At 36.2% G+C, this 15,104-nt stretch overlaps 2 protein-coding genes across 5 annotated transcripts; one reads left to right on the top strand and one right to left on the bottom strand.

Annotated features, from left to right (window-relative positions):
- The first annotated feature begins 578 nt into the window (after positions 1 to 578).
- Positions 579 to 2,453, top strand: LOC109184165 (peptidyl-prolyl cis-trans isomerase CYP26-2, chloroplastic). The gene is made up of 2 exons (XM_019334207.1): positions 579 to 1,864; positions 2,164 to 2,453. The coding sequence occupies exons 1-2, from the start codon at positions 777 to 779 to the stop codon at positions 2,261 to 2,263; spliced, it is 1,188 nt and encodes a 395-aa protein (XP_019189752.1). The 5' UTR covers positions 579 to 776; the 3' UTR covers positions 2,264 to 2,453.
- LOC109184163 lies at positions 2,394 to 12,461 on the bottom strand. 4 transcript variants are annotated; one of them, XM_019334204.1, is made up of 8 exons: positions 12,426 to 12,461; positions 7,891 to 7,999; positions 7,458 to 7,680; positions 6,636 to 6,759; positions 6,149 to 6,486; positions 4,411 to 5,731; positions 3,419 to 3,615; positions 2,394 to 2,799 (listed from the first exon to the last, which is right to left on the bottom strand). In XM_019334204.1, the coding sequence occupies exons 2-8, from the start codon at positions 7,974 to 7,976 to the stop codon at positions 2,719 to 2,721; spliced, it is 2,370 nt and encodes a 789-aa protein (XP_019189749.1). In that variant the 5' UTR covers positions 7,977 to 7,999; positions 12,426 to 12,461; the 3' UTR covers positions 2,394 to 2,718. The 4 variants fall into 4 exon arrangements, with proteins under 4 accessions (XP_019189749.1, XP_019189751.1, XP_019189750.1 ...); XM_019334206.1 differs by lacking the exon at positions 12,426 to 12,461 and having other exon boundaries at positions 4,411 to 4,627; positions 4,784 to 5,731; positions 7,891 to 8,140; XM_019334205.1 differs by lacking the exon at positions 12,426 to 12,461 and having other exon boundaries at positions 4,411 to 4,917; positions 5,074 to 5,731; positions 7,891 to 8,140.
- Between the last annotated feature and the right edge of the window lie 2,643 nt (positions 12,462 to 15,104).

Below are 15,104 nucleotides of genomic sequence, written 5' to 3'. Positions count from 1 at the left end.
AGAAAGCCTTGAGCAGGTCGAGCTATTGAGTTAGTCCTTTAGGCCAACTCACTAAATTTTGGAGTCATTTATTTAGGCTATTGAGCTTGTTAATTCTAGGTTAATTTTATGTCAAAATAAACTTTTTTGGTTCTAACTCCTAAATTTATTGTCAAGTATTTTATGATTTGATGACATCATTGTTACCATTCCAAACGGAAAGTCACAAGTTCGAGTCTCATCCCAATTCAAGAGTTGGCATATTGTGTGAAACAGTTACAGCAGATGAAATATTAACATGACACGATCTAAATGAGTTCTACATGGAGTCATGGACCTCTAAATTCTACTTCCTCAATTAAACTCCATGATGCTATAAGCATTGGTAAGGCATTATCGTCAAATGGGTCCCAAAAAAATAGTATACTTCAAGGTTCAAGTGTAGTGATTAAAAATATAAAAAAAAAAATTTAAAATAAATTTAGGAATCCATGTAGTATTCTTTTAAAAAATTATCATTAAAATGCAATTTTCAACACTTGAATAAAAAAAAAAAAAGGGGGGGGGGGGGGGGGGGGTGGGGGGGGAAATTAAAAATAAATTCCTATTGGATGGCCCACTAAAGTATTGAGAACCAAATGAACCAATAGCATTGGAGTTGTGGATGCATTTTGATCAATAAAATGGGACCTCAGCAATTGGCTTCTTCTCATCCACACATTGCACTCAACTTGGACAAAGGGTTCACCCCCTCAAAAATGCAGAGCCAAACTTTGAAGGAGTCTTAACCAGAACAAATGTGGGTTAATCAGAGGATTGTTGAGCCCTCGGCTAAAATCATCCACCCACATGCAGCACCTCCCAAGCAGATTCAAGCCACACCCACATCTCATTCTCCTTCAGCTCTCAACAAATCTTCCAAGTTATCGCGGAGAGAGCTTGCCATTTCGGCCAATTCATCCTTGCTACTACTCCTAGGCACCCAAGCACTAGTGCCATTGCACCAGTTCAAGGCACGGGCCGAGGAAGTTTCTGAAACCACTGATGTAATCAAACAAGAAAATAGCCCAGGGGAGAGCGAGGTTAAGGCAGGGGAAGTTTCTGAAAACATTGATGTAATCAAACAAGAAAATGACTTGGGGGAGAACAAGGTAAGGACTGAGGAAGTTTCTGAAAACATTTACGTAACCGAAAAGGAAAATGGCATGGGGGAGAGCGAGGCAAAGGCAGATGAAGTTTCTAAAAACACCAATGCAACTCAACCAGAAAATGATTCAGGAAAGAATAACTACTGTGCAGGTCAAAATCTGACAAACCGTGCATTTCTTGAAGTATCTATTGATGGGGAACCTGTAGGAAGAATTGTTATAGGGCTGTACGGGAACACTGTCCCTGGTGGCACAGCAAGATTCAGTAATCTCGTAAGTGGGAGAGCAGGCATCAGTTACAGGAGAAAAGAGTTTGTGAAAATCATGCCAAGCTATGTGCAACATGGTGGGGTGAGGTCATACGGTGTGGATGCTGAGCTTGCAAGTAGAAGAGGAAGCAACATGACAGTTGATAGCCTTGTTGCTGAATGGGAGAAGCAATATGAAAGCTGCCCCGGAACTAAGAATGTAGCTGGGAGCATAAGTATCATAGTCAGAGATCCATCACAACCACCCCCAAAAGTGAAACTCGTTGCACGCAATGGGAAGCTGGAGATTGATCAAGAGGAAGTGGGAAAGGCTCCAAATGGAACCGAGTTCATCATAGCTACAAAAGACTCACCTGAGTTGGATAGCTCAGCTTTGGTGGTTGGAAGAGTGCTGGAAGGGATGGATGTAGTGGAGAGAATTGGTCAGGTGAAAACTGTGAAAGAGAATACCACTTCTCCTTACTTTAGGTAACTGCTTCTTGCTCCTTCATGCTTCTTGTATGGCTAAAACCTGCATATCTTGAAAAAACCACTTGAATACACATGGATAGTGAAAAGGGAAAATTAGTTTAAGTGCATTACATAATAATTGGGTGTATAAGCAACTTGATCATTGCATATAAATTTGAATTGAAAATAAAAGAAACATAGAAATAACATTAATTGAGAGATAAAGAAAATTTGCCAAGAGTTAAATCTTCACTGGCATGGTGTGATCATAACTGAGATTATAACACATTAACACTAATAGTTGTTCTTTCCAACAGGGTAGCGAAGTTGATAGGAGATAAAAGGGCTGTTGTTGCAGAGAGAGGCTTCAACCGACCTTACTCCAAAGTGATGATCACAAATTGTGGTCTGATGTAATGAGTGAAATGCTTAGGGGAACTTTTTTACCTTACAATTTTTGTAAAGGGGACAAAATGTCGGCAAACTTGTACTGCATTCATCGGGAACTCTTTTACTTTACAATTTTTGTAAAGGAGGGGACAAAATGTTGGCAAACTTGTACTGCATTCATACTTTTGAATAATATTTATCATAGGATCTTTTACAATGTAAAATAATGCAGTCATAAAAAAGGATATTCTCTCTCTCTCTCTCTCTCTCTCTCTCTCTATCTATTTCGATTTCAAAATGTTAATAGACATCTCAAGCAATACAGGAACTGGTCAGACAACTCATCCCCACCTCATCTCTAGGACCAAGGGGCTCAGAATAAAATTGATCTCCATTATGAAATGCATTGCTTTCATTTCCTCTTGTGAATTGAGAGCGTAACATACTGCACTGGTTTGCAATCTGGTGGCAATATATTGTGTTTAACTAGACTGGATAAGCTTCTTTCTTTTTGCAGGCGTAGGTATAAAAAGCCTTTTCACCGAAGCAACAGGATCATCAACCTGTATACCAGGAAGAAAAACAAGAAAATAATATCTTTTAATGCTGTAGACCAATACCTGTCCCATGAACCAAGTAGCATTTGGTCAAGATAAACAAATTCTTAATAAAAATCACGATAATGTAAAACCAATATTATAAATTTATAATTGTACAAATTAAAGGGAGGAATGACTGCATGAGCATAGTGCAATGAGGACAACTGTTGCATTAAACACGTTTGTGTTCGACAAATTATATATTCTAGTATGAAGGATAAGATAAGTTGGAGAAAGGTAATGAAAAAGTACGCCTAAATTAATCACTGCACTACGTTCTTAGTTTATATCAAATATTATGCATGAAGCTGCAGCTAGTTGGAGTTGTTAAATATTCGGTGGATTGAGGGAAAGACAATGAAGCATATGCAGAAGATATCACATGAAATTCAAATTAATTACAAAGCAACGGCTATCTTAAGTAATTGAAGTTTTGAAATTTGTAAATATTTCAGGAAAGAAAAAGATAGAAGTTCAGCCACTGGAATGAGACACGGGGAGCCTATATCTTTGTTTTATCAGTGAATTCAAGTTAGGTTACCATTACTATCATTAGATGCTACTAAATTCTTCTCTTCCTTACCTTAATCAGGGATGACGAAGGGGCATCTCCAGTCAAAGGATGAGAAAACTCCTTATTAGATTCCAAAGCAGATAAAGTTTGTTGCCATCCAGGTGCAGAGCCACTACTAGATGCAATCCAGGGACAGAAATGTTTGTGTAGCCTTATCGGATCGAACTCTGTACCTCTGTCTAGTGGTACTTCCTGTAAAGCCTTTGCTGAAAAAAAATAAAATAAAATTTTAAGGATTACCACTCAGCTCAACATATAACAGAAGAAATCAGATTAGAATCTGGAAAAAATATGCTCAACATATAACAGAAGAAATCAGATTAGCATCTGGAAAAATATCACTGGCTGGCTTTCCTTTCCATAGTTATAAAAAACTGACAGAACAAAAGGCAATATATAACCTCAATTCTCAGAGGTAAATTTAGCTTCATTGTAGTTGCAAAAATAGAAAATCTAACTTAAATTCATCATTGATAGGTGGTTACTAACATGCCATGTTGCAGAGAAGAGCAAATTGTATTGAAATAAGCATTTGGAACTCCAGCTTATTCAATTTATGTGCTCATCTAATTTGCTATATACTTGTAAAGAGTTATCTAACCTAATGAGTACATAAGTATATGGACCTATAAACAATGATATTACAAGACTTTTACATCCCTAGTACTTTCAACATTTTTCTTAATTGGGTTGTGGTGGTGCTTAAGAAGTTCCATTATCCCACTTCATCTCCATCTGTAAAAGTGAATGGTTCTTTAAAAAATTCTGCATTATCACTCCAATTAATGAGATTCTCAAGTTCCTCTACTTGTATCAAAATAATTTTACAACAAAAAGGGAAGCAGAGAATACTAATTCACAACTTACTCTTATAGGACCCTATATGCATATATACAACGGGAAGCAATAACAGAAGCTAAAAATCAGGGAACAGTTAGAAACTTAAGAGTGACACTCTTGGCTGGAAAAACATGACAATGAATGGGCTCATATGGTCATACCTATAGTTGGCACAACATCATGGTTCTGAATTGTCGATTGTACTCCATCATCCTTGCTGTCACGTTGCTTGATTGCTTGTTTGGAATTGCAAGTTCCAACCTCTAATCCATTATGCTCAGTAGTTTTTCCCTGATGAGATGTGCCTCCACCTTCTCTACTTGATCCAAGATCATCTCCAGTTTGGGATGTAGAATGATCTGCAACAACTGGATCAACATTTTCAACATCATCTGCATGATCTGGTAGTTTGCCAACCTCACTTGAAACTTGTGCTACCATCTGAGTGTCCTCTGATTGCTCTTCTGTAATTGGGTCTGATTTACTGGTATCAGATATTTCTTGTTCGGCATTTACTGCAACAACTGGATCAACTTTTTCAACATCATCTGCATGATCTGGTAGTTTGCCAACCTCACTTGAAACTGGTGCTACCATCTGAGTGTCCTCTGATTGTTCTTCTGTAATTGGGTCTGATTTACTGGTATCAGATATTTCTTGTTCGGCATTTACTGCAACAACTGGATCAACTTTTTCAACATCATCTGCATGATCTGGTAGTTTGCCAACCTCACTTGAAATTTGTGCTACCATCTGAGTGTCCTCTGATTGCTCTTCTGCAATTGGGTCTGATTTACTGGTATCAGATATTTCTTGTTCGGCATTATTCTGTTCATCCAGAGAAATGTTCTGACCTTTGCCTACCAAGAGTGACTCCTCAGCAGTTAAGCAAACCCTTATCTCAGAATCAGTTGAAAATCTAGCTCTTATATTCTGTCCAACAACAGGAAGTGATATTTTTGCCCTATAATTTTGCGATGCCGGAAGGGGGCCACCTGCAATAGTTATATTTGAATTTGGTCTATCATTCAATATTGTGGAAACAGCTAGTGCAGTATTTGCAGTGCCTTCTTTACTATTATCACGATTGTCATTGCTCAAAATAAGGTTTCCTGGAGCACCACCCATGTGATTATCAGCTGCATTTTCACTATTAATATCCATATATCCACTCAACCTTAAAAATTCAAGAGGACGTTGAACTGTAGAAAATGCCCATAATCCAACACGGGCCCCACAAATCTGACACTCCAAAGCAACAGAATTAGGATCAGAAATTGCACCATCAGATGTTTGAATATCATCATTTGCCCCACTATTCTCATTAGAAGAAAGAATGGTAATGCCATGGTTCAGTCCACTAAACTGAGATAAATATCCATGCTTGTTATCTTTAGCAGATTGATTTAATTGGTCCTTGGAATCAACAACATATGGCAAAGCACGGGGTACCCAGCCACATAAACTAATCAGCTTTTGTGCCTGAAAATATTCAATACAGTAACACCAATTAATAGGAGGGGTTTACCAGTTTATATTATATTATTGATATAATGAAGTAATAAACAGTTGAAAGAACTGAAAGGAAATATAGACATGGTTATGAGAAATTAGTTCAAGATATTAGACTAATTAGAGATAACCACAAGAAGCCAATAAAGAGATTTAGGAGCACCAGCTCAAACCCGTGCTTTAATGTGCAGGGTGTAAACAGAAGGTAAAGGACCAGAAAGGAGCTAAAAGTTAGCATGTTAAAGCCACAGGATCAAACCAGCTCACATTTTGCATGTCATGGTAAGAATATGAACAACATTTTTAGTCCAAAGGAATTTGTAACTGCATGAAAGTGCAAAAGAATCACAACTTAATTGCACCATCAGTGAAATTTAACTTGCAAACCTGATAATATGTGAGAGATGAAGTAGATTTCGGTTGGTTTCCAAGATCATCTTCTCTAGAAGTTTCAGTGGACCTGTCAGACTCTACTGCTGAAGATGTTTTGAGAAATTCTTCTAACCGGGTGCTTCCCAAGCAATTAACTATAGAAGAAGAAGTCACAGGTAGGGCTACAAGCTGCACTAGAGCAGAACAACGGGATTTATATTCATCAACTAAAACAGTAGTAGGCATTGGTGGGAAGGCTGCTAGCTTTTCGTCACAGGCATTGTCAACCCATGGGCAAAGCAGCTTGTGTCCGCTGTCAAGTTTCAAGCTGAATACTAAGGCTGCTTTATCAACTGTTGGTCACCCATCAAAAATAGAAAGAAACAACATTTTATCAAGGCTAAGTTGAAAAAAGATAACGAGTACTGCTTGTTAACGTCAACAAGTGTTGGAGAGTGGGAGGAGTGGGGACTGGGGAGGGGGGAGTTGTAGTACAACTTGCCTTGTTGTTGGCTCCAAGATGGTGGACAAGTAAAGATAAGGCGCACTCCACATGCTTCACATGCAATAGTATCCATATCTACGTTTATCCAACCCCTTCTAGCACAGTTTACTGCACTTACCACCTGTTATGATGATCAGAGTATGCACTTCATACCATTGAATTTTAAAAATCTTAAAATCTCAGAGAAGTTTTTAATACAAGCTGAAGAACATAAAATGTATCTTTACCTATGCAAAACAAGCAAAAGGCAAAACAAGTGTATATTTAATGGCTACATAAAGAAATCCTTCAAGAGCACACAACATAATCTAAGGAAAAGAGATTAAGAAACTAAGATGTAATCTCATAAAATGTTGTCACAAGTATCTAAGAAAGGAAGCTCAATAAGTTTAAATCATGAAATTCTAAAAATTGTCATGCCAGGAAATCAGAGAATCAATAATTGCCCAAAAATACAACTAACTAAACCCCCAGCCTTAACATTATTCCCATGTACTCATTATTATTATGATAACAAGTTCAGTTCTTTTTTTTTTTTAAGAAGAAGAAGAAGAAGAATCTAATGTTGCGATGTTGGTATGGAAGAGCTGTTGGAGTTCCTAAGCACTAAACACAATCTATTTTCTTCTGCAAAGCTTAACCACTGGCTTGGTGTCACTTTTGTGAATAAAATTACCATAAGAATTGCTACTCTTCGAACAAATCCCCAGAAAGTTGATTCACATATTAGAGGAGCCATTAAGTACTATAAGAACAAGCTTCATATTCTTATTATATATGAGAAGAGTAACACAACAACAGTAGGTGCTAAAATCTAACCTGCGGTTTAGCAAACCACCACATAGATTTGAAAGTGGCCAGCCTTCTAAAATAATCACCTCTGTCCCATGGTCTACAAGGAGAAGCTTGAGTTTCTCCACTCGAATCCGACAAATTCCGTAATCTCTCACCCGCCTTGAATGTCGATTTCGGATCGGATACTACTAATGCATAGGAAGAATTTGCTCGTTTCTTGCCTCTTGATAACTGAACTTCCGATGAACTATTTTGGCATAAACACAAATAAACAAAGCAATTTGTCAAAACCAAACCATCTGAGCGCACATTAACACCCTCAAAATTGCAACTCTTAACCGCAGCACGATTTGAAAGATAAATATACAAATCCAAAAGCTAAATTGAAAAAAAAAAAAAAATTATTAAAAAAAAACGATAAAACAAAATGTGAGAAATAGGGAGAACGAAAGAGAACCTGATGGCGGGGAGTTTGGATTTGGGAGGAGTCTGAAAAAGTTTGTCCATCACCGCATGAAACCTCTTCTCTGATTCTTCGGCCATCTTCTACTGCTACTCTCCCTAATCTTCTTGTTGTATGTATAGTAGGGTGCAGTTCAAACTTGTAAGACTATATGTCTATATGCAGCGCCATAGAAATGTGACACGAAGGGTTGGATATTTCAGGGGGGACTGCCGATACTCGAGATTGCCCAACGTAATTGCTAAAGCTTAGGTTTGAAAATATGTTATTCGGAAAATTTCATTTTTTGAAAAATAATTTTATTTTTAATATTTAATTAAATGTCATAAAATTATCTTTTTAACTTAGTTAAAAATTAAGAAATTGATTTTTATTGTTTGGTTCATTTTTTGGAAAATAACTTATTATTTGAGTAAATACCTAAAATGGTCCATCGACTATAGCTAACTTCACATATTGGTCCTCGACTTTTAATTTCAACCAATTAAGTCCTTAACTTTGCAATTTTAACACAATTTGGTCCTTTGTCTATTTGACCGTTTGTTGACTGCATTTTTTTAGGATATATATGTAATTTCATGGTCCATCGTCGGTTTTTTAAGGTTCCGGTTGCATTTCTAGACCGCACTGTTACATTTGAATCCACTGTCGGCGCTGCACCCCATGCCGGAGAGATTATAGCTTTTGATAGATAGATCGTCGAAGTCCCTGGAGTGGCTCTTCGAGAAAGTCGTGACTCCAAGTGATGTAGGCAAGCTGAACCGGCTCGGGATCCCCAGCAGCAAGCGGAGAAGCACTTCCCCCTCCGAAACGGCGCTGTCACCTCCAAGAGCGTTCTCTAAGCTGAACCGGTTCGTGATCCCCAAGCAACAAGCGGAGAAGCACTTCCCCCCTCCGCAACAACGATGTCACCTCCAAGAGCGTTCTATTGAGCTTTGCACGTGAAACTACATATATATCCTCAAAGATCACGGTCAACAAACGGTCAAATAGATTGAGGACCAAATCGGGTCAAAATTGCAGAGTTAATGACTTAATTGGTTGAAATTGAAAGTCGATGACCAATTTGTGAATTTAGCTATAGTCGAGGGACCATTTTGGGTATTTACTCTTATTATTTGTTATCTAAAAACATAATAAGTTTCAATCTAAAAACATAATAAGTTTCAATCCATATTATATCTCTGGTTTATGTCCGTTTTTTCTGTTAATTTTTTTTGTACCTTATGCTATAAAAGTTGTACTATAAAATTTTTTGGACAAAAATATCCATGCTGTTATAACTTCTATTATCTTACCACATTATTATTACCATGTACATGCATACATAATATTTTTTATTACATCCTTTAATGGTAAGTTTGAATTTTTTTAGATTTTAATTAAAATGTTACCATAGTTATATTTAGTAATTTATCATTTCTATAATTCTTACCTCAATAATATTAATATGAATTATATAATTATATAATTATATAATATATATATATATATATATATATATATATATATATATAAACACACACACACACACACACACAAAATAATATAACTAAGATTTTAATATTTAATTTTAATATTGAGCATATATTTTTTGCGCATCGCGCATATAAAATACTAGTAAAATAATACGGAGTAATAATAATAATAATAAGTTGCGGTGGTGATAGTAATAATAATTTGGAAACTAGCTTGAAAATATTTGAGTAAGAAGATAAATACGAGAAAATAATGAATCTGAAAAATGTCTTCCGTCTTATAAAACTTATAAAGGTTATGATCTCCTTGGCCCTTAGCGTTTTCCCAGTAGAATCAGTGGTGGAGCCACATGGAAGTTGCAGGGGGCCTTGTCCCCCCTCTCCCCCCCCCCCCCCCTCCCCCCACCCCTCACCCCAACCAATTTTTTTTATTAGTATTGTAGTTTTTTTTTTTTTTTTGGCCCCCTCACTAAATATTTGTTATTTTACCCCCTCCAAGCAAGCTTCTAGGGTAACTTAGTTGGATTGCTAATTTGCTATCTAGGTAGTTTTTTTTTTTTTTTTTTGAAACACGTAGTTATTTTTTTAATTCGCCAATGAAATACATTGCAATTGTGTTTATTATAATAATAAATTGTCATTTTGCTACTAAAATCTTTAAATTTCTGCTACTTTAATCTTTGTCATTTTTAATTTGCAAATGAAATACATTGCAATGGTGTTTATTATAATTTATTAAAATCTTAAAATTTCTACTACTTTAATCTTTGTCTTTTTTAATTTGCAAATGAAATACATTACAATTGTGTTTATTATATATAATAATAACTTGTCATTTTGCTACCAAAATCTTTAAATTTCAGCTACTTTAATCTTTGTCTATTTATTCTTTTTTCTTTTTTCCAGTTTTAGTTAATTCAATTGATTTGTCAAAAAAATTAACACTGTGAACATCGCAAGTTTGAGTTGAAATGAAAAAGACACAAATAATTTATCTTTTCTTTAAAAGAAATAATTCTGAAACTTATATATCTCAAGTAAATTCATTTATAAGTATTGAGCAATTGCATTCTGGAAGACATTCCAAATTTTAGTAGATTTGTAATATAATGATGTATTTTAAAATATGTTAAATAAATATTAATATGTTTTATTATTCTCTCTCAGATTGTGATTAGCCCCCCACACCAAAAAATCCTGGCTCTGCCCCTGAGTGGAATGGATCGAATAGCGATAATATAAAGAGTAAAAGAGAGAGAGAGTAGACAATAATGTAGGTTACCAGGATTTTCATTCATCCAATACACAATACAATACATGTCTTTTTATATACCATGCTAATATAACGAATGCAATAATGGTAGGCTTAATTAATAGACTGTTACGTCCGTTACAATATCAATTAACATAATGTCCACATTTATTATCTATTTATAACACTCCCATTTGGACATTATTTTTCCATCATGCCTCATTAAAAAGACTCGCTAGAAAAATCATGTGGGAAAAATCTAGTCGAGAAAAGAGTACACGATATATGGGTAATGCATGTGTTGTTTCGATTGCCTCATTAAAACCCTTACACTGAGAAAATCCTGTGCGAAAAAACTCAGTTAAGAAAAAAAGAGTACAATTGTAGATTTTCAGGGTTTGAAATATTTGATCATTAGGACCAATAAATCAATCATACTTAGACATTGGTGTTCCCCCTAAAGACAATAATCTCCCTATCCTACGCATCCCAATTTTATGAACGTACTTTTCAAATGTGGATGTAGGTAGGGACTTAGTGAACAAATATGCTAGATTGTCAATATATCGAACCTTCTGAACTTGTATTTCACCACTCTTTTGGAGTTTGATCGTGTAGATAAAAGAATTTAGGTGCAATATGCTTTGTAAGGTTTCCTTTAACATATCCACTACTCATCTGTGCAACACATGTTGCGTTATCCTCATACATGATAGTGGGGATATGGCCAATACCTGTTATTCCACATGATCTTTGAATATTATGTATTAATGACCTCAACCATACACACTCTTTTGAAGTCTCATATAAAGCAATGATTTCTGAGTGATTAGAGGAGGTAGCTACTAGTGTCTGTTTAATTTAACGGATTTTTATAAAATAGCAGTACCTCCATAAAGGAATAGATATCCAGTTTGGGATTTTAGTGTTATGTGGATTAGACATATAACCAGCATCCGAATATCCTACTAATGTGGCATCTTAATTTCTTTCAAATAGAAGCCCAAGATCATTTGTACCTTGAAGATATCTGAGGATATATTTCACGTAATTCCAATGTCTTCTGGTTGGAGCAGCACTAAATCAAGCTAACATGTTTACTAAAAATGCAATGCCAGGTCTAGTGCAATTGGCAAGATAAAGAAGTGCTCTTGTGGCACTTAAATAAGAGATTTCTAGTCCTAGAATATCCCTACTATCTTCCTTTAGTCTGTATGGGACCTTATCAACTTCAAGTGATCGGACCACCATTGGAGTACTAAGTTGGTGAGATTTATCCATATAAAATTTCTCCAATAGTTTATTTGTATATTTAGATTGGTGTATGAAAATTCCTTCACTGAGATGCTCGACTGCAGCCCAAGATAGAACTTGGTTTTTCTTAAGTCTTTCATTTCAAATGTATCCTTTAAACATAAGAATGCCCTTTTAACATCTTTGTGTGTTCCAATAATATTTATATCATTGACATAAATGGATATTATACAAAAACCATAAGATGATTTCCTAGTGAAGATGCAAAGACTAATATCTTTATTTTCATATCCTTATTTTAAGAGGAATTCACTCAATCGACAGAACAACATTCCTTCCCGTTGTTTTAAATCATATAGTGACTTTTGTAGTTTTATGTTATACATGTTTCGATCTATCTTTCCTTTCCAGAAAGGATTTTGGATACCCTCGGGTACTTTTATATATATATATATATATATATATATATATATATATATATATATATATATATATATATATATATATATATATATATATATATATATATATATATATATATATATATATATATAGAGAGAGAGAGAGAGAGAGAGAGAGAGGGGGAGGGGGGGGTTGCATTCAAATACAAACCCCTTAAAATATAAACTTGAGCTCGTGCACATGTTAACATACTTACATGCACACAGGGCGCACTACCAACAATTTTTGGGATTAGCTCGTGCACACATTTACATACTTACATGCACACGGCGCGTAGGAGGAAAAATCACAACCATCCATCAAAGCTCGTGCACACATTAACATACTTACATGCACACAACGCGTAAGAGGAAAAAATCACAACCATCCATCAAAGCTCGTGCACACATTAACATACTTACATTCACACAGTTTGTAGTTTAAGGGGGGTTTGTATTTGAAAATAATCCTATATATATATATGTGTGTGTGTGTGTGTGTGTGTGTGTGTGTGTGTGTTAAAACACGTGCAATTTTACTGGGTTCTCCGTATTCAAGGCGGTTATTTAAAATTTTCTGGAGTAACTGTGATTGTTTACTAATTTTGATTTTTCGCGGAGTTAAATCTTTTGCACCGATTGGTCGACCACGCTTCTAGCGATGAGGAGTACCGGTCTCAGTACTTGGTCCTTAGGGACAATTATTCTTGACGGAGCATTTTCTACAGAAATATAGGACCTAGTCACTCATTTATAATCAGTAAACGTATCTGGTAAATTATTTGCTAATTTTTGAAAAATTATTATCTTCTGAACTCCGAGTTCAATCTGACTAGTACGTGGATCAAGATATTAAATATTTTTGTTATCCCATGAAATTTCCTAGCATTTTATTAAAGCTGGGCTTTTATCTCTCATAAGAATACAATCAGCATGTCTTGTAGTAAACTGATCTGTTGGCATGGGCTCAAGGTATTTAATGATGGACGGTGATACAAATCCAACATATATACCTAATTTACGTTGTGGGCCCATCGAGGTATGATGTGGATGTAGTATGGGTACATGTACCGCACAGTCAAAGACACACAAATGTGATATGTCTGACTCATTGCCATGTACTAGTTGTAAGGTGGAATAGTTATGATATATAGTGGGATGGATTTGTATTAAGGCAGTAGCATGCCAACATGTAATACTGCATGTCACCAATAAGTAATCGGCAAATTGGATCGTTGTAGTAATGGTCTAGCGATTAATTTAACTATTATAATTAGAGATTTAGCTAAACCATTTTGGGTATGGACATAGGGTACATGATGTTTCACATTAATCCCTAATGTCATACAATAATCGTCGAAAACCAATGAGGTTAATCATCAGCATTATCCATTTGCACGTTTTGAATGAGATAATTGTGGAATTGGGCATTCAATTTAATGATTTGACTCATGAATTTTGCAAATGCCATATTTTGTGTGGAAAACAGGCACACGTGTATTCACCGAGTGAAAGCATCGATAAGGACCATGAAATATCGAAACGGTCTAGAGGATGGGTGGATGGATCCACAAATGCCTCCTTGTAACCTTTGCAGGAAAATAGGTGACTCAAGACCGACCTTAGAACGCGAAGGACGAGTAACAAGTTTTCCTTTTGCACAAGCAATACATGTAAAATCTTTTAATAAAAGAACGTTTGTTCTAAGGAGGTTATGTCCAGTTGGTTGTGCTTTTCAGCGACCAGTAAAGCAGAGATAAACTCTGAATGCTTAGAATAGTTCCTACACCACGGCGCGCGTTGCATTATGCGCCCAGATGCAAAACGACGTCGTTTCAATTTTTTTTTTTTTTTGAAATTTCCCGCCCAGTGTTTGGCAGTTAATTTTTCTTGAGAAAAGGGTCAAATAGACCCCTAAACATTACCCTAAAGGTCAATTAGCCCCCTAAACTTTAAAAAATGTCAATTAAACACTCAAACATGCTAAATTTGGTCAATGAAGCCCAAAAATCGGTAAATGACCTGTTTTTACCGGTCATTTTAATTCCGGCGACGAAATCCGGCCACCGGTGACGAATTCCGGCCACCGGCGAATTTTTCCGGCGGCCGACGAATTAATTTTCTGGCCGTCCGGTCGTCTTCCACCGGAGAAGACGACCGGACGGCTGCCTTCTCCAATGGAGAAGGCGGCAGGCGGCCGTCTGCCGCCTTCTCCAGTGGAGAAGACGACCAGATCTGGTCGTCTTCTCCATTGGAGAAGATGACCAGATCTGGTCATCTTCTCCAATGGAGAAGACGACCAGACGGACGTCTTCTCCATTGGAGAAGACGACCAGATCTGGTCGTCTTCTCCACTGGAGAAGGCTGGAGAAGGCGGCCGTCCGGTCGTCTTCTCCGGTGGAAGACGACCGGACGGCCGGAAAATTAATTCGCCGGCCGCCGGAAAAATTCGCCGGTGGCCGGATTTCGTCGCCGGAATTAAAATGACTGGTAAAAACAGGTCATTTACCAGTTTTTGGGCTTCATTGACCAAATTTAGCATGTTTGAGTGTTTAATTGACCTTTTATAAAGTTTAGGGGGCTAATTGACCTTTAGGGTAATGTTTAGGGGTCTATTTGACCCTTTTCTCATTTTTCTTTTAAAAAAACTCATGTTCAAAAATGTACATAATGTTATACATGAATGTACATAATTGTATACATGAATGTACATAATTGTATTACAAAATATACATACTGTTTTTTAAAAGATAATACACATAATTTAACATAATACATAATAAA

This window comes from Ipomoea nil, unplaced genomic scaffold (genome assembly GCF_001879475.1).
Source record: "Ipomoea nil cultivar Tokyo-kokei standard unplaced genomic scaffold, Asagao_1.1 scaffold1250, whole genome shotgun sequence".
Taxonomy (NCBI): domain Eukaryota; kingdom Viridiplantae; phylum Streptophyta; class Magnoliopsida; order Solanales; family Convolvulaceae; genus Ipomoea; species Ipomoea nil.
Note: the sequence above shows the minus strand (reverse complement) of the source record. Positions and strands in the feature narration are given on the sequence as shown.